Source organism: Ranitomeya imitator, chromosome 1, assembly GCF_032444005.1.
Source record: "Ranitomeya imitator isolate aRanImi1 chromosome 1, aRanImi1.pri, whole genome shotgun sequence".
Lineage (NCBI taxonomy): Eukaryota > Metazoa > Chordata > Amphibia > Anura > Dendrobatidae > Ranitomeya > Ranitomeya imitator.
Window position 1 is genome coordinate 996,167,776 of NC_091282.1, and position 24,525 is coordinate 996,192,300.

General features: G+C 43.8%; 1 protein-coding gene across 4 annotated transcripts in view; it reads right to left on the reverse strand.

The window, feature by feature from the left end:
* Positions 1-24,525, reverse strand: part of SCLT1 (sodium channel and clathrin linker 1) — a 272,388-nt gene that overhangs the window by 75,801 nt on the left and 172,062 nt on the right. For all 4 annotated transcript variants that reach the window (XM_069743945.1, XM_069743944.1, XM_069743943.1 and 1 more), the window contains one exon: positions 822-896. In XM_069743945.1, coding sequence (XP_069600046.1) covers positions 822-896 — 75 coding nt within the window. The remainder of the gene's footprint in view (positions 1-821; positions 897-24,525) is intronic.

Genomic DNA, 24,525 nt, shown 5'->3' on the forward strand with positions numbered 1-24,525 from the left:
TCTTGTTTCTGTATATACATAAATACAGATATAGGGCTGATTTAGGAGTTCAGCAAGGTACATGGCCCTGATGTCTTCACCATCAGAAGTAATCCAGGGGGCAAAGATAGCTAGGGTGCTCCTAGCATTAGTGATAGGGAAGGAGCCCCTGGCGACAGACATCTTATCTTGCAGGTTCTTTAACGTAATTACAATGTGAATAAAACCTCAGTGGCACATCCAGAGAAATAACGATGCCTGTGGCCACAGTTGGAAAAGCACTGCGTAGGTGCGATTAGAAGAATGTATGCTGCATGTGCAAGAGTTCTTTCAGAGCCACATGACATTCACACCCAGTGGGGTGTAAGCCAATCTGAAGAAAGCGGTGCTAATGTGGAATACAGCTGGAAGGCTGTAGCTCTAGAAGTGCATCATCACGCCCAATGCACTTCCCTCCTCATTTGTATATGCATTAAAAAGGACTTTTTTTGGCAATGGACTGCAAACTGTATGGTTTGACTCATCTTCTTACTAGCTATAAGCCCATGCTAACAGTTTGGGGTGGTAAAAACACAATTACGAACATAATTCTATATCTGTGGGACGATGGCAATGTCCAAAACAAGGAACACCTGCAAACCTTTTTTGTGTGTGCAACATTGACACCAAGTAATAGCCCTAACATGTATGAACAGCTTTAAACCCCCGATTAACGTTAATTAATTATTCTGTAACACTTATATTCCCTAGTCTCTCTCACCATGCTTGCAAAGTTTAGTGATCAAAATTTAGTACCTTAAAAACTTTAAAACATGTACAGAAATAAAGCCTTTTCTTTTTACCTTCTCCAGTTCTTCCTCTGCTGCTCGCTTGTCCCTCATGGCCCGTTCAATTAGGCTCTGCTTCTCAGCACATTCCTGCGCAGAAAGAGAATAAGCGTCATCTCAACGACTAGTATAACATACAGCAGAACTAATGCACTTTTATTTGTTCTACACACCGGCCCAGCTGGGATATAAAATGACCATATTACTTAATATTTATCATAAAAGCCTATATTCCTCACATACACGCAGTAGTAACAGGCAACATAAGAGGCTAACATGGAATTTAGGAAACATAATTATACTTTCAGTAGGCAAAGAATGCATATGCATATGAAAAGCAGAACAATTCTTGTGGCATAAAAGAAGTGATGTCTATTGCGTATACGACGGGGTATGGATCCAGGGGGGTCACTCCAATGCAAGATCTTTGCGTTTTGGGGAGTGTGCAAAAAAATCTGATTTGATGGACGACACTACTATTTTTTATTTAGTTGCTCCAGCTCACCTGCTTTTTATACCAAGCTATACTTTGACTTTCCTGAGTTTAAGATTCAGTGGGGGGCCCTTACCCTACAGAACTCAAATCGAATCGGTCATGTGAAAAAAAAAACACTATTAACCTGCAGATATGGGGTTAACCTGTAGTTAATAGCATTCTAAATCAGCCCTGAAAGCCCGGCTGTCAGGCGGAAATCATCTTTATTCCTCCACGCAGTCTCTGGCTTCCAGTCATGGAGGTGTAACCGGCGAGGCTTGAAAGCCGCCTTAACACAGATGCAGTGCTAAGCCGGCTGCCAGTCAGTGCCGCAGCGCGGTTACAGCTGCGGCTCACTGTGAATGAATCAGAGACTGAAACTGCCTCGGCTGCGCCTCACTGACTGAAAGCCCGAGGCTGCTGGAATAAAGTTAATTTCTCCCCAACAGGAGGGCTTTCAGTGCTGCATCTGCACATGCTATTAACCTGCAGATTAACCCTATATCTGTAGGTTAATAGTGTTTTTCACATGACAGGTTCCCTTTCGTTTTAATTTGTGCATAAATCAATAATACAAGAAACTTTGTAATATAATGAATTAGAGAAATCAGCTTTTTTTCTTCCACTTATGAGCCACTTTTCTCCTTCCCTCGGCCTCCTGACCTCACCATCCACTCTGAAGTACAGCACAAATTCATCATGTTGGAAGAAAGCTGCCAGTTCACTGATGTGTCAGATTACACTCAAATTACACAGTGCATTAAACTTTATGGAGAAGACAGAAGGGAGGAAAAGTAAGAGGCACAGGGAGAGACCAGGCAGACACAAACAGATCATGCTGCAGCTGTCACCATATGTATATCACGTCAGAGCTGAATGTATAGACCCAATGCTCAGTACTGCAGTATAGTACCCTGCTTTGGTCAGCGTGCTCCAGAGAAACTCATCTCTCAGTGTTCCGTGTATGGGAGACATTATACCAGTAGATCCCAATCCAATAGATCACAGACAACTGATAACTGAAGAGAGTTTACAGACGAGAAAACCGGTGAAAAATGCAGGATATAAATCAAGCAATCACCAGAAATATAGCCATCCTTCATGTACACATACATAACAGCTTATTTAGAAAGGTTACCTGAACCAACACGTAGGTTATAACAAAATCTGGATTGACAGTAACACAAAAAAGTACACAATACTGTGCAGAAAAATGATACTGCTGTTAGGAGACCAGCCCTGGGCTGGATTATGGGAACAAAATTTTCCATCCAGGCTCTTTTGGTTGCTTCTAAATACCGGACTCAAAATCCAGTCAAATTAACCCTCTCTGTAACCTAATGCTACTGGTACACATTTTTACATTACCGAGGCCAACCACTTTGATGGCCCACATCTGCTATCCAGTACCTTACTTGCTGCTTTCTACATTACCCCATCCCCCTTTGCCCAAAGCCGGGGACCTGGACCCCTTATTATGTGCCATAATCTGCCCTTTCAGCTTGCCGAATTCCTTGGCATCCTGCAGGACAAGGTTGTAGTACACTTTCTGTGGGTCCCCAGTACGTTATGGAGCTAGGACCTCTGCTCATTGCTCTTGGGGGTTTCTCCCTGTGTGCCACTGTCTTAAAGATAGTCAGAAAAGCCTCGACATCAACTTCCAGAGTCATTTTCTGCATGGCCTCTCGTACAGTTCGTCTCACATGGGTACCGTCACTTTGGCTGGTGGGAGGTACACTCCTCTGGCCCAGGATAGTCATGTGCTGCTGCTGTGGCTGCTACAACTTATGCTGCTGCAGATTAGCCTGGGACAATCTACTATATAATTGTCTAAGGGTCACTTCCATCTGTCTGTCTGTCCCAGAAATCCCACGTCGCTGATTGGTCGCGGCCGCCAGTCCGTTAACGCTGCTATTAACCCTGTGTGACCAACTTTTTACTATTGATGCTGCCTGTGCAGCATCAATAGTAAAAAGATCTGTTAAAAATAATAAAAAAAATAAAAAATAGTTATATACTCACCGTCTGTCGCCCCCCGGATCCAGAACAGGCCTTTCCTGCTCCTCATGATGCTCCGGTGACCGCTCCATGCACTGCGATCTCGCGAGATGATGACGTGCGGTCTCGTGAGAAATTACCGGTCTCACAAGATGATGACATGCGGTCTCTTGCAAAATTACCCAGATGACTTAGCGGTCTCGCGAGACCGCTAAGTCATCTGGGTAATTTCGCAATGCATCTCTGGGAATGGAAGATGGCGGCCGCATCGCACGCATTTGTGGATGTCGGAAGGTGAGAATAGCACAATTTTAAATTGGTTACAGGGGTACACGGGCAGCAGTGGTGTGGTCAGTGGAGGCCTAGTGGAAGGAGTGACCACAGACAGGCATCGAAGGCCTAACATAACAAAAATGTCAATACAATGGTATTGTCAGTGGCAGGCATTGAAGGATGTCAGCGCATAGACTAAACATTGGTGGAGCTGTGAGATAATTTTGCAAGTGGTAGAGCACTGTTTGAGCTGGAGTGGGGGGAAACTGTCTTGTGGCCGGCGGTACAGGCCCAGGGCCCCTCATATTACAACGGTGTGTCTGACGTTGGGTGCGCACCACCACCGCCAGAGACACTTTATTGTACTAGGAGGGACCCAGTGGCAGTGCCGTCGACCAAAAGCGGGCTCACCCACCTCTTCAGACAAACTGCACTCTCACGGGTGCTGTCGCCAAGTGTCGATACCACGGCCCCGTGTGGGGAGTTTGGCCATTTAGTGAGGTGTAAACATGTCGTATGCTGGACAATCACGTGCAGAAAATTACGAGATTGGAAAAGGCATTCAGAATAGTCCACAGGCAAGTCCATAGGAAAGCTATGTGTCAGCCGGGCAAGGTGGGGCAAAAGATTTCGAAATCCAGTTGTGGTTCATTTTAATGAAGGTTAGATCATCTACATTTTGGGTAGCCAGACGAGTCCTTTTTTCTGTTAGTATTGAACCTGCAGCACTGAATACTGTTTCTGATAGGACACTAGCTGCCGGGCAAGCAAGCTCCTGCAATGCATATTCTGCCAATTCTGGCCAGGTGTCTAATTTTGATGCCCAGTAATCAAATGGGAATGACGGTTGAGGGAGAACATCGATAAGGGATGAAAAATAGTTTGTAACCATACTGGACAAATGTTGTCTCCTGTCACTTTGAATTGATGCTGCAGTACCTGTCCTGTCTGCGGTCATAGCAAAATCACTCCACAACCTGGTCAGAAAACCCCTCTGGCCAACGCCACTTCTGATTTCTGCCCCTCTAACTCCTCTGGTCTGCTGGCCCCTGCAGCTCGTGTGAGAACGATCACGGGCGCTGTGTGCAGGGAATGCCAGAAGCAAACGGTCAACAAGAGTTGATTGTTTGGTTGCTAATATTAGTTCCAAGTTCTCATGTGGCATTATATTTTGCAATTTGCCTTTATAGCGAGGATCAAGGAGGCAGGCCAACCAGTAATCGTCATCATTCATCATTTTAGTTATGCGTGTGTCCCTTTTGAGGATACGTAAGGCATAATCCGCCATGTGGGCCAAAGTTCCAGTTCTCAAATCTGCGGTTGTGCTTGGTTGAGGGGCAGTTTCAGGCAAATCCACGTCACTTGTGTCCCTCAAAAAACCAGAACCCGGCCTTGCCGCGCCACCAATTTCCAGTGGCCCCGGAAAAGCTTCCTCATTAAAAATATAATCATCCCCATCATCCTCCTCGTCCTCCTCCTCCTCTTCGCCCGCTACCTCGTCCTGTACACTGCCCTGGCCAGACAATGGCTGACTGTCATCAAGGCTTTCCTCTTCCTCAGCTGCAGACGCCTGATCCTTTATGTGCGTCAAACTTTGCATCAGCAGACGCATTAGGGGGATGCTCATGCTTATTATGGCGTTGTCTGCACTAACCAGCCGTGTGCATTCCTCAAAACACTGAAGGACTTGACACATGTCTTGAATCTTCGACCACTGCACACCTGACAACTCCATGTCTGCCATCCTACTGCCTGCCCGTGTATGTGTATCCTCCCACAAAAACATAACAGCCCGCCTCTGTTCACACAGTCTCTGAAGCATGTGCAGTGTTGAGTTCCACCTTGTTGCAACGTCTATGATTAGGCGATGCTGGGGAAGGTTCAAAGAACGCTGATAGGTCTGCATACGGCTGGAGTGTACGGGCGAACGGCGGATATGTGAGCAAAGTCCACGCACTTTGAGGAGCAGGTCGGATAACCCCGGATAACTTTTCAGGAAGCACTGCACCACCAGGTTTAAGGTGTGAGCCAGGCAAGGAATGTGTTTCAGTTGGGAAAGGGAGATGGCAGCCATGAAATTCCTTCCGTTATCACTCACTACCTTGCCTGCCTCAAGATCTACAGTGCCCAGCCACGACTGCGTTTCTTTCTGCAAGAACTCGGACAGAACTTCCGCGGTGTGTCTGTTGTCGCCCAAACACTTCATAGCCAATACAACCTGCTGACGTTTGCCAGTAGCTGCCCCATAATGGGAGACCTGGTGTGCAACAGTGGCAGCTGCGGAAGGAGTGGTTGTGCGACTGCAGTCTGTGGACGAGCTCTCGCTTCTGCAGGAGGACGAAGAGGAGGAGGAGGGGGTGCGAACGGCTACAACCAATTGTTTCCTAGACCGTGGGCTAGGCAGAACTGTCCCAAACTTGCTGTCCCCTGTGGACCCTGCATCCACCACATTTGCCCAGTGTGCCGTGATGGACACGTAACGTCCCTGGCCATGCCTACTGGTCCATGCATCTGTTGTCAGGTGCACCTTTGTGCTCACAGATTGCCTGAGTGCATGGACGATGCGCTCTTTAACATGCTGGTGGAGGGCTGGGATGGCTTTTCTGGAAAAAAAGTGTCGACTGGGTAGCTCGTAGCGTGGTACAGCGTAGTCCATCAGGGCTTTGAAAGCTTCGCTTTCAACTAACCGGTAGGGCATCATCTCTAACGAGATTAGTCTAGCTATGTGTGCGTTCAAACCCTGTGTACGCGGATGCGAGGCTAAGTACTTCCTTTTTCTAACCATAGTCTCATGTAGGGTGAGCTGGACTGGAGAGCTGGAGATCGTGGAACTAGCAGGGGTGCCGGTGGACATGCCAGACTGAGAGACGGTGGGAGATGGTATTCTTGCCACCGGTGCCCTAGATGCAGTGTTTCCTACTACGAAACTGGTGATTCCCTGACCCTGACGGCTTTGGCCTGGCAAAGAAACCTGCACAGATACTGCAGGTGGTGCGGAAAATGGTGGCCCTACACTGCCGGAAGGGATGTTGCGTTGCTGACTAGCTTCATTGGCCGAGGGTGCTACAACCTTAAGGGACGTTTGGTAGTTAGTCCAGGCTTGCAAATGCATGGTGGTTAAATGTCTATGCATGCAACTTGTATTGAGACTTTTCAGATTCTGTCCTCTGCTTAAGGTAGTTGAACATTTTTGACAGATGACTTTGCGCTGATCAATTGGATGTTGTTTAAAAAAATGCCAGACTGCACTCTTTCTAGCATCGGATACCTTTTCAGGCATTGCAGACTGAGCTTTAACCGGATGGCCACGCTGTCCTCCAACAGGTTTTAGCTTTGCCACGCGTTTTGGGCAAGATACGGGCCCGGCAGATGGAACCTGTTGCGATGTTGATGCCTGCTGCGGCCCCTCCTCCTCCGCTTCAGAACTGCTGCCGCCTGCACCCTGTTCCCCCAATGGCTGCCAATCGGGGTCAAGAACTGGGTCATCTATTACCTCTTCTTGTAGCTCGTGTGCAACTTCGTCTGTGTCACCGTGTCGGTCGGTGGTATAGCGTTCGTGATGGGGCAACATAGTCTCATCAGGGTCTGATTCTTGATCAGCACCCTGCAAGGGCAATGTTGTGGTCTGAGTCAAAGGACCAGCATAGTAGTCTGGCTGTGGCTGTGCATCAGTGCACTCCATGTCAGATTCAACTTGTAATGGGCATGGACTGTTAACTGCTTCACTTTCTAAGCCAGGGACGGTATGTGTAAAGAGCTCCATGGAGTAACCCGTTGTGTCGCCTGCTGCATTCTTCTCTGTTGTTGTTTTTGCTGAAGAGGACAAGGAAGCGACTTGTCCCTGACCGTGAACATCCACTAACGACGCGCTGCTTTGACATTTACCAGTTTCACGAGAGGAGGCAAAAGAGTTAGAGGCTGAGTCAGCAAGATAAGCCAAAACTTGCTCTTGCTGCTCCGGCTTTAAAAGCGGTTTTCCTACTCCCAGAAAAGGGAGCGTTCGAGGCCTTGTGTAGCCAGACGACGAACCTGGCTCCACAGCTCCAGACTTAGGTGCAATATTTTTTTTCCCACGACCAGCTGATGCTCCACCACTACCACTACCCTCATTACCAGCTGACAATGAACGCCCCCGGCCACGACCTCTTCCACCATACTTCCTCATTGTTTTAAAAACGTAAACAAACTAACGGTATTTGTTGCTGTCACACAAATTACACGGTGAGCTATAACTTCAGTATGATTTAGCTACCCCTTTACAGGTGAGTGAGACCACAACGAAAATCAGGCACAATGTTACACACTCTGTTGTTGGTGGCAACAAATGAGAGAGATGCCACACACGCAGGACTGTCACTGAAGCACAAATGTAAATATTAATCTCCCACTGATTTGATTTTTTTTTTTTTTAAGGGAGACTTTAGGAAAAAAAAATAATAGAATAAAATGATTTTTTCAGGAAGAATTTAGAAACCAAATAAAATAAAATGATTTTATCAGGGAGAATTTAGAAAACAAATAAAACAAAAAAAGGCTTTCTATGGCCCACTGAGTGAGAGATGACGCACACAGGAGTCAGGAGTGGCACACAAGCCCAGAGGCCAATATTTATCTCCCACTGATTGATGTAGTGATTTTTTCAGGTAGATTTTGGAACCCAAATCAAGCTAAAAAAAATAATAGGCTTTCTATGGCCCACAATTGGAGAGAGAGAGAGAGAGAGATGGCACACCCAGGAGTCAAGACTGGCACACAAGCAGAAAGGGCAATATTAATCTCCCACTGATTTGTTTTTTTTTTTTTTTTTTTTTCAGGGAGACTTTAGGAAAAAAAAATAGAATAAAATGATTTTTTCAGGAAGAATTTAGAAACCAAATAAAATAAAATGATTTTTTCAGGGAGAATTTAGAAAACAAATAAAACAAAAAAAGGCTTTCTATGGCCCACTGAGTGAGAGATGACGCACACAGGAGTCAGGAGTGGCACACAAGCCCAGAGGCCAATATTTATCTCTCACTGATTGATGTAGTGATTTTTTCAGGTAGATTTTGGAACCCAAATCAAGCTAAAAAAATAATAGGCTTTCTATGGCCCACAATTGGAGAGAGAGAGAGAGATGGCACACCCAGGAGTCAAGACTGGCACACAAGCAGAAAGGGCAATATTAATCTCCCACTGATTTGTTTTTTTTGTTTTTTTTTCAGGGAGACTTTAGGAAAAAAAAAATAGAATAAAATGATTTTTTCAGGAAGAATTTAGAAACCAAATAAAATAAAATGATTTTTTCAGGGAGAATTTAGAAAACAAATAAAACAAAAAAAAGGCTTTCTATGGCCCACTGAGTGAGAGATGACGCACACAGGAGTCAGGAGTGGCACACAAGCCCAGAGGCCAATATTTATCTCTCACTTTTTTTTTTTTGTTCCAGGGAAAATTTATAAACCCAATAAAAAAAATAATAAATAGGCTTTCTATGGCCCACTATCTGAGAGACAGAGAGAGATGGCACGCTTAGGACTGGCACACAAGCCCAAAAGCCAATATTAATCTCCCTTTTTTTTTTAAGGGAGAATTTATAAAACCAAAAAAAAATAAATAAATAGGCTTTCTATGGCCCACTATTTGTGAGAGAGATGGCACGCTCAGGACTGGCACACAAGCCCAGAGGCCAATATTAATCTCCCACTTTTTTTTTTTTTCCAGGGAAAATTTATAAACCCAATAAAAAAAAAAAAAAAAAATAGGCTTTCTATGGCCCACTATCTGAGAGAGAGAGATGGCACGCTTAGGACTGGCACACAAGCCCAAAGGCAAATATTAATCTCCCACTGATTGATTTATTGATTTTTTCAGGTAGAATTTAGAACCCAAATAAAGCAAAAAAAAAAAAAAAAAATGGCCTTTCTATGGCCCACTGAGTGAGTGATGATGCACACAGGAGTCAGGAGTGGCACACAAGCCCTGAGGCCAATATTTTTCTCCCACTGATTGATGTAGTGATTTTTTCAGGTAGATTTTAGAACCAAATCAAGCAAAAAAATAAATAGGCTTTCTATGGCCCACTGAGTGAGTGATGATGCACACAGGAGTCAAGAGTGGCACACAAGCCCTGAGGCCAATATTTTTCTCCCACTGATTGATGTAGTGATTTTTTCAGGTAGATTTTATAACCCAAATCAAGCAAAAAAATAAATAGGCTTTCTATGGCCCACTGAGTGAGAGATGACACAGACAGGGATGGCACTCTAGCAGAAATGTCAATCTTAATCTCCCACAAAAAAAACAAAAAAAAACAGGGAGTGTCCTTCAATTACTATCTCCCTGCAGTAATCTCAGCCAGGTATGGCAGGCAGCAATAAGGAGTGGACTGATGCACAAATTAAATAAAAAGTGTGTACAAACCAAAAAGATAGCTGTGCAGAAAGGAAGGAACAAGAGGATTTGTGCTTTGAAAAAAGCAGTTGGTTTGCACAGCGGCGTACACACAGCAATGCAGCTATCAGGGAGCCTTCTAGGGCAGCCCAATGAGCTACAGCGCTGAGGGGGAAAAAAAAAAAAAATGTAGCTTCCACTGTCCCTGCACACCGAAGGTGGTGTTGGGCAGTGGAAATCGCTACAGCACAAGCGGTTTGGTGGTTAATGGACCCTGCCTAACGCTATCCCTGCTTCTGACGAAGCGGCAGCAACCTCTCCCTAAGCTCAGATCAGCAGCAGTAACATGGCGGTCGGCGGGAACTCCCCTTTATAGCCCCTGTGACGCCGCAGACAGCAAACCAATCACTGCAATGCCCTTCTCTAAGATGGTGGGGACCAGGACCTATGTCATCACGCTGCCCACACTCTGCGTTTACCTTCATTGGCTGAGAAATGGCGCTTTTCGCGTCATTGAAACGCGACTTTGGCGCGAAAGTCGCGTACCGCATGGCCAACCCCGCACAGGGGTCGGATCGGGTTTCATGAAACCCGACTTTGCCAAAAGTCGGCGACTTTTGAAAATGAACGACCCGTTTCGCTCAACCCTAGTCTTTACATAATTACCTTTTTTATTTCAGTTGCTGAGATTTTTGGAAGCTGAAAGAATTATCTTGCAGAATTCTTAATAGACTAACTCTATTCACACACAGTAAATGAAAGAAAAAAGAAAAAAACACATTCATCCAAAGATTTTACCAACATTTCTCAAATTATCCCCTAAGTGTTAAATGCTACTATTTGCATTTAATGAGCAGTAAATGCTACTGAATGATCAGGGCTTTCACTGGCTATAGAATCATTCCGCTAGCACTGCAGAGCGCCATGCCATCATTTACAAAAGAACATAATGTACTGGTAATCACACCTAATTTAAATAGGAAATTAGCAAATTTCAAAAAGGCAGGATCCGCAATGTGACTCTACAGAAGAGCGGCAATGATCAAATCTGGTTTTACTTGACACAAGTTAGAAAACATTAACATACTCCTATAACACTAAGGGAAAAAAAAGCTTTGTTTGCCTGTAGACGGTGAGCCCTCGCGGGCAGGGTCCTCTCTCCTTCTGTACTTGTGTGTGCCTTGTATTGCTCATGTTATTGGACTTATCTAGGTTTGCCCCTTTTATCACATGTAAAGTGCCATGGAATAAGTGGTGCTATATAAATGAATAATAATAATAATTTGAAGGCAACAAACAGCTTTTTGTATAAGTTCTTGCTTAAAGAGGACTTTTCACCCAATTTTCTATGTCAAACTGAACACAGGATTTTTTTGTAATTTTACCTCTTTGTTGTGAAGATATTAGCAATCAAAATATTTGGCACGTAATGAGTTAACTTTTGCTAAATCCAAGTGTCTGTCTTCCGATATTTTTCACGGGGGGGTGTGTACATCTTCTCCCTGTATGAATTACCCAGTTATAAGCAGGCAGCAGCACAGCTGAAAACGCATGCACCCCAACCAGGTTTCTCAGTGTGTGAGATGTAATAGTACAGCTCTAATCTCCTGGTCTCTCCTCCTGCATAATTAGAAAGGACAGCGGAGATTAAAGCACAGGTGACTCATGCCTTTAGCCAAGGTTAGCTGTGTCACATTACAAATCTTTCTTTTGGCTCTCTTCTCATAACACACTTGAGTCACGCTTATGCCTGTTAGCGTCGGGCCGACGCATACTGTGGAAGCGCCACACAACGGGGGCAGCGGATGCATTTTTCCAGCGCATCTGCTGCCCCATTGTGAGTTGCGGGGAGGTCGGGGTGGAGTTCCGGCCGCGCATGCGCGGTCGGAAATGGCGGACACGACGCTCAAAAAAAACGTTGCAAGCAACATTTTTTGGTTTGGACGGTCCGCCACAACACGACGCAACCGTCGCACGACGGGGTTGCGACGTGTGGCAATGCGTCGCAAATACACGCCTTTGGAGAAAAAACGCATCCTGCAGACAACTTTGCAGGATGCGTTTTTTCTGCAAAACGACGCATTGCGACATGCAGTGCACGACGCTAGTGTGAAAGTACAGTTAACGGGAACTTGTAACTGCTCTGCAGCGAGAGCACAAGTTTTTCTTGTCAGCGACCTGAGGACACCCAACTTTGCTCTCGCTGCAAAAAGATTACAGGATGCTGTAAGCAAAACAGACATAAATGTGAATCAGGTATAAACCAGGTATTGGTACTTTTGGTAGTGTGCACAGATGTCAAGTCCTGCTGGAGAAATAAATTTCCATCTCCAGAAAGTATGTCGGCAGAGGGAAGCATGAAGTGCTCTACAATTTTCTGGTAGATGGCTGCGCTGACTTTGGTCTTGATAAGACACAGTGGACCTACACCAGCAGATGACATGGCTCCCCAAACCATCACTGATTGTGGAAACTTCGCACTAGACCTTAAGCAGCTTGGATTCTGTGCCTCTCCACTCTTCCTTTAGACTCTGGAACCTTGATTTCCAAATGAAATGCAAAATTTACTTTCATGTGAAAACAACACCTTGGACCACTGAGCAACAGTCCAGTTATTTTCTCCTTGGCCCAGATAACACGCCTCTGGCGTTGTCTATTGATAATGAGTGGCTTGACACATGGAATGCGACACTTATAGCCCATGTCCAGGATACGTTTGTATGTAGTGGCTCTTGAAGCAATGACTCCAGCAGCAGTCCACTCCTTGTGAATCTCCACAAAATTTTTAAATGGCCTTTTCTGAACAATCCATTTGAGGCTGCGGTTATCCAGGTTGCTTGTGCACCTTTTTCAACCACACTTCTTTCTTCCACTCAACTTTCCATTAATAAGCTAGGATAAAGCACTCTGTGAACAGCCAGCTTCTTTAGCAATGACCTTTTGTAGCTTACCATCCTTGTTGACTGTGTCAATGACTGTCTTCTGGACATCTGTCAAGTCAGCAGTCTTCCCCATGATTGTGGAGCCTACTGAAACAGACTAAAGGTACCTTCACACTGAACGATATCGCTAGCGATCCGTGACGTTGCAGCGTCCTGGCTAGCGATATCGTTCAGTTTAACACGCAGCAGCGATCAGGATCCTGCTGTGATGTCGTTGGTCACTGCAGAAAGTCCAGAACTTTATTTCGTCGCTGGACTTCCTGCAGACATCACTGAATCGGCGTGTGTGACGCCGATTCAGCGGTCTTCACTGGTAACCAGGGTAAACATCGGGTTACTAAGCGCAGGGCCGCGCTTAGTAACCCGATGTTTACCCTGGTTACCAGCGTAAATGTAAAAAAAACAAACACTTCATACTTACCTTCGCTGTCTGTCCCCGGCGCTGTGCTTCTCTGCACTGGCTGTGAGCGCCGGCCAGCCGGAAAGCAGAGCGGTGACGTCACCGCTCTGCTTTCCGGCCGCTGTGCTCACAGTCAGTGCAGGAAAGCAGAGCGCCGGGGACAGACAGCAGAAGGTAAGTATGTAGTGTGTTTTTTCTACGTTTACGCTGGTAACCAGGGTAAACATCGGGTTACTAAGCGCGGCCCTGCGCTTAGTAACCCGATGTTTACCCTGGTTACCGGCATCATTGGTCGCTGGAGAGCTGTCTGTGTGACAGCTCTCCTGCGACCAAACAGCGACGCTGCAGCGATCGACATCGTTGTCGGTATCGCTGCAGCGTCGCTGAGTGTGAAGGTACCTTAAGGGACCTATGTAAACGATTAGGAATCCTTTGCAAGTAACATAGTAACATAGTAACATAGTTAGTAAGGCCGAAAAAAGACATTTGTCCATCCAGTTCAGCCTATATTCCATCATAATAAATCCCCAGATCTACGTCCTTCTACAGAACCTAATAATTGTATGATACAATATTGTTCTGCTCCAGGAAGACATCCAGGCCTCTCTTGAACCCCTCGACTGAGTTCGCCATCACCACCTCCTCAGGCAAGCAATTCCAGATTCTCACTGCCCTAACAGTAAAGAATCCTCTTCTATGTTGGTGGAAAAACCTTCTCTCCTCCAGACGCAAAGAATGCCCCCTTGTGCCCGTCACCTTCCTTGGTATAAACAGATCCTCAGCGAGATATTTGTATTGTCCCCTTATATACTTATACATGGTTATTAGATCGCCCCTCAGTCGTCTTTTTTCTAGACTAAATAATCCTAATTTCGCTAATCTATCTGGGTATTGTAGTTCTCCCATCCCCTTTATTAATTTTGTTGCCCTCCTTTGTACTCTCTCTAGTTCCATTATATCCTTCCTGAGCACCGGTGCCCAAAACTGGACACAGTACTCCATGTGCGGTCTAACTAGGGATTTGTACAGAGGCAGTATAATGCTCTCATCATGTGTATCCAGACCTCTTTTAATGCACCCCATGATCCTGTTTGCCTTGGCAGCTGCTGCCTGGCACTGGCTGCTCCAGGTAAGTTTATCATTAACTAGGATCCCCAAGTCCTTCTCCCTGTCAGATTTACCCAGTGGTTTCCCGTTCAGTGTGTAATGGTGATATTGATTCCCTCTTCCCATGTGTATAACCTTACATTTATCATTGTTAAACCTCATCTGCCACCTTTCAGCCCAAGTTTCCAACTTATCCAGATCCATCTGTAGCAGAATACTATCTTCTCTTGTATTAACTGCTTTACATAGTTTTGTATCATCTGCAAATATCGATATTTTACTGTGTAAACCTTCTACCAGATCATTAATGAATATGTTGAAGAGAACAGGTCCCAATACTGACCCCTGCGGTACCCCACTGGTCACAGCGACCCAGTTAGAGACTATACCATTTATAACCACCCTCTGCTTTCTATCACTAAGCCAGTTACTAACCCATTTACACACATTTTCCCCCAGACCAAGCATTCTCATTTTGTGTACCAACCTCTTGTGCGGCACGGTATCAAACGCTTTGGAAAAATCGAGATATACCACGTCCAATGACTCACCGTGGTCCAGTCTATAGCTTACCTCTTCATAAAAACTGATTAGATTGGTTTGACAGGAGCGATTTCTCATAAACCCATGCTGATATGGAGTTAAACAGTTATTCTCATTGAGATAATCCAGAATAACATCCCTCAGAAACCCTTCAAATATTTTACCAACAATAGAGGTTAGACTTACTGGCCTATAATTTCCAGGTTCACTTTTAGAGCCCTTTTTGAATATTGGCACCACATTTGCTATGCGCCAGTCCTGCGGAACAGACCCTGTCGCTATAGAGTCCCTAAAAATAAGAAATAATGGTTTATCTATTACATTACTTAGTTCTCTTAGTACTCGTGGGTGTATGCCATCCGGACCTGGAGATTTATCTATTTTAATCTTATTTAGCCGGTTTCGCACCTCTTCTTGGGTTAGATTGGTGACTCTTAATATAGGGTTTTCATTGTTTCTTGGGATTTCACCTAGCATTTCTTTTTCCACCGTGAATACTGTGGAGAAGAAGGTGTTTAATATGTTAGCTTTTTCCTCGTCATCTACAACCATTCTTTCCTCACTATTTTTTAAGGGGCCTACATTTTCAGTTTTTATTCTTTTACTATTGATATAGTTGAAGAACAGTTTGGGATTAGTTTTACTCTCCTTAGCAATGTGCTTCTCTGTTTCCTTTTTGGCAGCTTTAATTAGTTTTTTAGATAAAGTATTTTTCTCCCTATAGTTTTTTAGAGCTTCAGTGGTGCCATCCTGCTTTAGTAGTGCAAATGCTTTCTTTTTACTGTTAATTGCCTGCCTTACTTCTTTGTTTAGCCACATTGGGTTTTTCCTATTTCTAGTCCTTTTATTCCCACAAGGTATAAACCGCTTACACTGCCTATTTAGGATGTTCTTAAACATTTCCCATTTATTATCTGTATTCTCATTTCTGAGGATATTGTCCCAGTCTACCAGATTAAGGGCATCTCTAAGCTGTTCAAACTTTGCCTTCCTAAAGTTCAATGTTTTTGTGACTCCCTGACAAGTCCCCCTAGTGAAAGACAGGTGAAACTGCACAATATTGTGGTCGCTATTTCCTAAATGCCCAACCACCTGCAGATTTGTTATTCTGTCAGGTCTATTAGATAGTATTAGGTCTAAAAGTGCTGCTCCTCTGGTTGGATTCTGCACCAATTGTGAAAGATAATTTTTCTTGGTTATTAGCAGAAACCTGTTGCCTTTATGGGTTTCACAGGTTTCTGTTTCCCAGTTAATATCCGGGTAGTTAAAGTCCCCCATAACCAGGACCTCATTATGGGTTGCAGCTTCATCTATCTGCTTTAGAAGTAGACTTTCCATGCTTTCTGTTATATTTGGGGGTTTGTAACAGACCCCAATGAGAATTTTGTTACCATTTTTCCCTCCATGAATTTCAACCCATATGGACTCGACATCCTCATTCCCTTCGCTAATATCCTCCCTTAAAGTGGACTTTAGACAAAACTTTACATAGAGACAAACCCCTCCTCCTCTCCGATTTTTACGATCCTTTCTAAACAGACTGTAACCCTGTAAGTTAACTGCCCAGTCATAGCTTTCATCTAACCATGTCTCGGTTATTCCCACTATGTCAAAGGTACCTGTAGATATTTCTGCTTCTAGTTCTTCCATCTTGTTTGTCAGGCTTCTGGCGTTTGCGAGCATGCAGTTTAGAGGATTTTGTTTTGTTCCAATCTCCTCACTGTGGATTGTTTTAGAAATGTTCTTACCTCCCTTCTGAGTATGTTTTCCTGGGTCGTCTTTGTTCGAGTCTAATGTTTTTCTTCCCGTCCCCTCTTCTTCTAGTTTAACGCCCTCCTGATGAGTGTAGCGAGTCTTCTGGCGAATGTGTGTTTCCCAGGTTTGTTGAGGTGTAGTCCGTCTCTGGCGAGGAGTCCATCGTACAAGTAATTCACACCGTGGTCCAGGAATCCGAATCCTTGTTGTCTGCACCATCGTCTTAGCCAGTTGTTTGCATCAAGGATCCTGTTCCATCTCCTGGTGCCATGCCCATCTACTGGAAGGATAGAAGAAAAAACTACCTGTGCATCCAGTTCCTTTACTTTCTTCCCCAACTCTTCAAAGTCCTTGCAGATTGTCGGTAGGTCCTTCCTTGCCGTGTCATTGGTGCCAACATGTATCAGAAGAAATGGGTGGACGTCCTTGGAGCTGAAGAGCTTTGGTATCCTATCGGTCACATCCTTGATCATCGCACCTGGAAGGCAGCATACTTCTCTTGCAGTTATGTCCGGTCTGCAGATGGCTGCTTCTGTGCCTCTCAGTAGTGAGTCTCCCACCACCACCACTCTTCGTTGCTTCTTGGCTGTACTTTTTGCTGTCACTTGTTGCTGTGTGCCCTTTTCTTTTTTGCTTGCTGGTATTGCTTCATTCTTAGGTGTGCCATCTTCGTCCTCTACAAAGATTTGATATCGGTTCTTCAGTTGTGTGGTTGGTGATTTCTCCATGGTCTTCTTGCTTCTTTTGGTCACATGCTTCCACTCATCTGCTTTTGGAGGTTCTCTGACACTTTTTGCACCTTCTGTGACCAGTAGAGATGCTTCTGTTCTGTCTAGAAAGTCTTCATTCTCTTTGATGAGTTTCAAAGTTGCTATTCTTTCTTCCAGACCCCGCACCTTTTCTTCTAAAAGGGCCACTAGTCTACACTTCTGACAGGTGAAATTGGATTCTTCTTCTGGTCGATCTGTGAACATGTAGCACATGCTGCAGCTCACCATGTAGGTTGTCACATCTGCCATGTTGCTCCTAGATCCTGCTGACTTGCTGTGTGTTTTCCTTCTTGTGTAATCTACTCAGCCAAGCTCTCTTGCAATAATGTCCTACAGGCAAAAATTCGCGCGCCGTAAGGCGCGCGGTTTGGTGATGCTTTCGAAGCAGCTGGTCCCGGCTGTACCCAACGATCTTCTAGCTTAGGGAGACTTCGCTTCTCCCAGAAGGCACCTGGAATATGCAAATTAGCCTCCTGAAGCTTGAATCCCTGGTTTGGTGATGCTTTTGAAGCAGCTGGTCCCGGCTGTACCCAACGATCTTCTAGCTTAGGGAGACTTCGCTTCTCCCAGAAGGCACCTGGAATATGCAAATTAGCCTCCTGAAGCTTGAATCCCTGGTTTGGTGATGCTTTCGAAGCAGCTGGTCCCGGCTGTACCCAACGATCTTCTAGCTTAGGGAGACTTCGCTTCTCCCAGAAGGCACCTGGAATATGCAAATTAGCCTCCTGAAGCTTGAATCCCTGGTTTGGTGATGCTTTCGAAGCAGCTGGTCCCGGCTGTACCCAACGATCTTCTAGCTTAGGGAGACTTCGCTTCTCCCAGAAGGCACCTGGAATATGCAAATTAGCCTCCTGAAGCTTGAATCCCTGGTTTGGTGATGCTTTCGAAGCAGCTGGTCCCGGCTGTACCCAACGATCTTCTAGCTTAGGGAGACTTCGCTTCTCCCAGAAGGCACCTGGAATATGCAAATTAGCCTCCTGAAGCTTGAATCCCTGGTTAACAAGTGTTTTTTGTTAATTAATCTAATTTACGGAGATAACGACTTCTGGGTTTTCATTGGCTGTAAGCCATAGTCATCAACATTAACAGAACACTTGAAATACATCACGCTGTAACGACTCTATATAATATATGAGTCTCACTCTTTATATCGAAGAACTGAAATAAATTAACTGTTTAATGATATTCTAATTTTGTGAGAAGCACCTATATGTCACAAAAGAGGAGTTTGTATAAAAATCGTGGGGTCTATGGGGTAACGTTTCTCCTTATGGAGAGTGACATACCAGCTCTGGCTTGTCAAGGTAAGGAGTCTTATTTGCCGTGCAATGCTCCTCTGGGAAATTTAATATACAAATTGCCTCTTCAGCGAAAAAGAGGACAAACTCTATAGCGCCACCTGTTGGAAGTAGCGATCCTACAAGTCACAATCAACCCTTTAACGAGTCGTGCAATATGACTTAGGATAAAAGCCAAATCAGTATCTCAGTTCGCAGACACGGTGTTTCAGGCTGTTTGCCCTCGTCAGTGCGAAGCATGAGAACTAATTTGGCTAGGTGAGAGGCTCTGGACTGGGGTCTAAGGGGTAAGGTTTCTCCTTATGGAGCGTGACATAGCAGCTCTGGCTTGTCAAGGTAAGGAGGCTTATTCGCCGTGCAATGCTCCTTTGGGAAATTTAATATACAAATTGCCTCTTCAGAGAAAGAGGCAATTTTTACCCATTTCCTCGTGTGAAAATCTTCAAGTTTCTTCACTGGCCAATGGTATAAAATTGTATGAAACACTCATGATGTCAATATGATCGCTGCACCCTTAGATGAATTCATTGTGAGGTGTAGTTTGTGGGTTCACTTCTGGGGGAAGGGCTGAGGGGCTCTGCTGTTATGGCACCTCAGGGGTTCTTCCAGTGGGTCATAGCACCAGCAAACCATAACAGAAAAGAGGTAATTTGTATGAAAATCATCTAACCCTGATAGACATAATGTAAAGTATGCAAATAAATAAAATATATCACATGAGGTGAATATATGGTAAAAATCACATAATGTCAGTGGCTATAAAAATAAAACCAATAATATCTTAATAACGCATAGAAGAAAACAACATAAATATAAATTATGGGTATATGGGTAAAGAGAAAAGTACATACTGCCAGCACAAACAATTAAATGGAATCCATAAGTCTGCTCATTGAAACAGGACCTGATAAGGTGCCCTGAGGAGGAATTGTACAACAAACTGTGAGGTCCATTTTAACCTATTAGCCTTTAGAAAAGTTAAAGTTAGAGGTAAAAATGTAATTATTCTTTCTTCACTGTCCAATGGTATAAAATCTCGTGCGGTAGATGTGATGTCAACATGTTCACTGTACCCCTAGATGAATTTGCTGTGAACTGTGGTTTGTAAAATGGCATCCTTAAGGAGAGGTTCTGCTGTAGTGGCACCTCAGGGGCTCTGCCAATATGACATGGCTCTCTCAAACCATTACAGCAAAACCTGAACTCCAATATGGCGCTCCTTCCCTGTTGTTTTGACCACATATAGGGTATTGGCGTACTCATGAAAACTTACAGTTAGGGCCAGAAATATTTGGACAGTGACACAATTTTCGCGAGTTGGGCTCTGCATGCCACCACATTGGATTTGAAATGAAACCTCTACAACAGAATTCAAGTGCAGATTGTAACGTTTAATTTGAAGGGTTGAACAAAAATATCTGATAGAAAATGTAGGAATTGTACACATTTCTTTACAAACACTCCACATTTTAGGAGGTCAAAAGTAATTGGACAAATAAACATAACCCAAACAAAATATTTTTATTTTCAATATTTTGTTGCAAATCCTTTGGAGGCAATCACTGCCTTAAGTCTGGAACCCATGGACATCACCAAACGCTGGGTTTCCTCCTTCTTAATGCTTTGCCAGGCCTTTACAGCCGCAGCCTTCAGGTCTTGCTTGTTTGTGGGTCTTTCCGTCTTAAGTCTGGATTTGAGCAAGTGAAATGCATGCTCAATTGGGTTTAGATCTGGAGATTGACTTGGCCATTGCAGAATGTTCCACTTTTTGGCACTCATGAACTCCTGGGTAGCTTTGGCTGTATGCTTGGGGTCATTGTCCATCTGTACTATGAAGCGCCGTCCAATCAACTTTGCAGCATTTGGCTGAATCTGGGCTGAAAGTATATCCCGGTACACTTCAGAATTCATCCGGCTACTCTTGTCTGCTCTTATGTCATCAATAAACACAAGTGACCCAGTGCCATTGAAAGCCATGCATGCCCATGCCAACACGTTGCCTCCACCATGTTTTACAGAGGATGTGGTGTGCCTTAGATCATGTGCCGTTCCCTTTCTTCTCCAAACTTTTTTCTTCCCATCATTCTGGTACAGGTTGATCTTTGTCTCATCTCTCCATAGAATACTTTTCCAGAACTGAGCTGGCTTCTTGAGGTGTTTTTCTGCAAATTTAACTCTGGCCTGTCTATTTTTGGTATTGATGAATGGTTTGCATCTAGATGTGAACCCTTTGTATTTACTGTCATGGAGTCTTCTCTTTACTGTTGACTTAGAGACAGATACACCTACTTCACTGAGAGTGTTCTGGACTTCAGTTGATGTTGTGAACGGGTTCTTCTTCACCAAATTAAGTATGCGGCGATCATCCACCACTGTTGTCATCCGTGGACGCCCAGGCCTTTTTGAGTTCCCAAGCTCACCAGTCAATTCCTTTTTTCTCAGAATGTACCCAACTGTTGATTTTGCTACTCCAAGCATGTCTGCTATCTCTCTGATGGATTTTTTCTTTTTTTTCAGCCTCAGGATGTTCTGCTTCACCTCAATTGAGAGTTCCTTTGACCGCATGTTGTCTGCTCACAGCAACAGCTTCCAAATGCAAAACCACACACCTGGAATCCACCCCTGACCTTTTAACTACTTCATTGATTACAGGTTAACGAGGGAGACGCCTTCAGAGTTAATTGCAGCCCTTAGAGTCCATTGTCCAATTACTTTTGGTCCCTTGAAAAAGAGGACGCTATGCATTACAGAGCTATGATTCCTAAACCCTTTCTCCGATTTGGATGTGGAAACTATCATATTGCAGCTGGGAGTGTGCACTTTCAGCCCATATTATATATATAATTGTATTTCTGAACATGTTTTTGTAAACAGCTAAAATAACAAAACTTGTGTCACTGTCCAAATATTTCTGGCCCTAACTGTACGTAACAAATTGAACTATTCATTTTCCCCTATTATCTGTTTTGAACACTTGGGGCCAAAGAAACATTTTAGTGGAAAAATTGGTAATTTTCTATTGACTCAACCCAATGTTATGCAATTCTGGGAATCTCACCTGAGGGTTAACAATGCTCACTACACCCCTAGATGAATTCCTCAAGAGGTGTAATTTCCAAAATTAGGTCACTTTCAGGGTTTCTGCTGTTTAGGCACATCAAGGGCTCTGCAAATGCGACATGACATCCGCTATCTATTCCAGACAATTTTGCACTCCAAAAGTCAAATGGTGCTCCTTCCCTTTCACTTAAAATTAAAACCTTTCTAAAAGGAAATTAAGAAATTATGTTCGTGCCCAGCTGGGCGGTTCACATTTTTTAAGGGTTGGCATTGTTTTCCGCAGTATATACCCCCTCTCCCTGTTATACTGATTGTGTTATGTAATGCAAATACCACTGATGCATATCAGTGCACCCTATTAATAGGGGAAACACCCTATGTTGGACATAAACAATAATAGGGACCAACTCCACTATGACATAATCCTATAGAGAAACTACGGAGTATTAAAGAACCCAATATGCGTAACAGTTCATAAAATATACCAAATTTTATTAAATCACACAATTAATAACAGATACTACATACAAGGGACACGTATAGCACAAGTACGGCGGACAACTAACACTGTATATAACACCTTTGGCATAGAGAGGACAGAAGTAAAGTGGCTAAAAGAGGCATATTAATTATCAGTTCAGTTGCTAATAAAGTGCGTAGTGCTCTTACAAAGTAAGTTCAACCTCCTACCACCATATCAATTGATATCAGGCAAACTTACAATCGGTGAATATAAGTGTAACCAAAATTCTGCCAGTCTTACCCAGTAAGTAAATGGTGCCAGTGAGTGTCTGATAGCCCCGACGCACGTATCGCGTGAGCTTCCTCGGGGGGTCATTGTGGGTCATAACGGATGATTGTGTTATGTAGTGGTTTTTTAAAGAGCTCGATGCGAGCAGGAAACGCATAAAAATAAAAAAAACTATAAAATTACTATTCCACTCTGGAACTGCTTCCTTTATACAGCAGCGCGGTCTACTCCGGAACGTCAATCTCCCTTTTTCTACTAATCGATAAGCAAAAGAGTGTTCACCTTTATTAGTTGACGGGACTGCAGCAGCTGTAATATTCATGGGCAATTACTGGTGTTGTGACAATCACAACCTTTTCAGGTGAGCAACTCCAAAACTCCCTTCTCATCTGTACCTCTCAATATCACCTTATGTGTGCTCGTCTCCCACACCCTTTTTGTTTTCTATATAAAATTCTGTGAAGCACTTGTGTGTTTCAAGGTGCTCAGCACATCTCTTGATAAGTTCCTTGAGGGGTGCAGTTTCCAAAATGGGGTCACTTGTGGGGTCTTTCCATTGTTTAGGCACATTAGGGGCTCTGCAAATGCGACACGTCCCTTTTGAGCGCTTAAACAGTAGATTTCCACCACAAATACAGCTTCGGTGTATTCAGGAGAAACTGCAAAACAAATTGTATGGCCCATTTTCTCCTGTTACCCTTTTCAGAATGCAAATTTTGAGGCTAAAGGAACATTTATGTGGGAAAAAGTAACATTTTTCACTTTTGTCTTCCACATTGCTGTAAAGGTTAAAGTACTTGAATGTGGTTTTGAGCACTTTAAGGGACGTAGTTTTTAGAATGGTGTCACTTTTGGGTCATATAGGCTCCTCAAAGTCACTTGAAATTTTGCTGGAAAAATAAAATTGCTGATCAACTTTTAACCCTTCTAATCCCCTTAGTGACAGAGCCAATTTGGTACTTAATGACCGAGCCAATTTTTACAATTCGGACCAGTCACTTTATGAAGTTATAACTCTGGAACGCTTCAATGTTCACCGATTCTGAGATTGTTTTTTCGTGACATATTTTACTTCACGTTAGTGGTAAAATTTCTTTGCTATAACTTGCGTTTATTTGTGAAAAAAATGGAAACTTTTTATTTTTGTATCCTTAAATCAGAGAGTGGTGTCACACAAAATCTAATATATAATTGCCTAGAATACTACTTCCTGCAATTTGTGCCAACTTCCGTGGCTTTGTCCGGAGCTAATGTCCGGAGCTAATGTCCGGAGATTAATTGCCTAGAATACTACTTCCTGCAATTTGTGCCAACTTCCGTGGCTTTGTCCGGAGCTAATGTCCGGAGCTAATGTGCGGAGCTAATGTGCGGAGCTAATGTCCGGAGCTAATGTCCGGAGATAAGTGACGTCACCAGTGTCCAGTGTCTGATTGGTTGCCGCCTGCTGCGAGCGACCAATCAGAAACGTGCCGTACTGTGACACACTCCGCCCGTCATTTTGGTGTGATTTTTGAATTTTTACCCCACAGCAAGTTTCTACTGCGTGGAGGCGGGCCCAGTGACGTTGCTCTTCAAGCTCCTGCCGAATTTCGTCAAAAAAATGATAATACCATTTACCAAAACTATATATATTTAGTTGTGAAGTGGTTCAGTGACATTTTCACACCAATTTTGAACTTTTGTTTGGTGTTTTCTCCATATACTGCCTATTATTTTTGTTCTTTCTTACTATTATTTATTAATTGTATTATTCTTACATTTGAATAAATAAAGTATATATGGATTCTAGACTCCCGATTCTTTAGAATCGGGCTGCCATCTAGTAGTTAATAAATATCATTTTCCACATGTCAACTTTACATCAGCACAATTTTGGAAACAATTTTTTTTTTGTTAGAACGTTAGAAGGGTTAAAATTTGACCAGTGATTTCTCATTTTTCCAACAAAATTTACAAAACCATTTTTTTTAGGGAC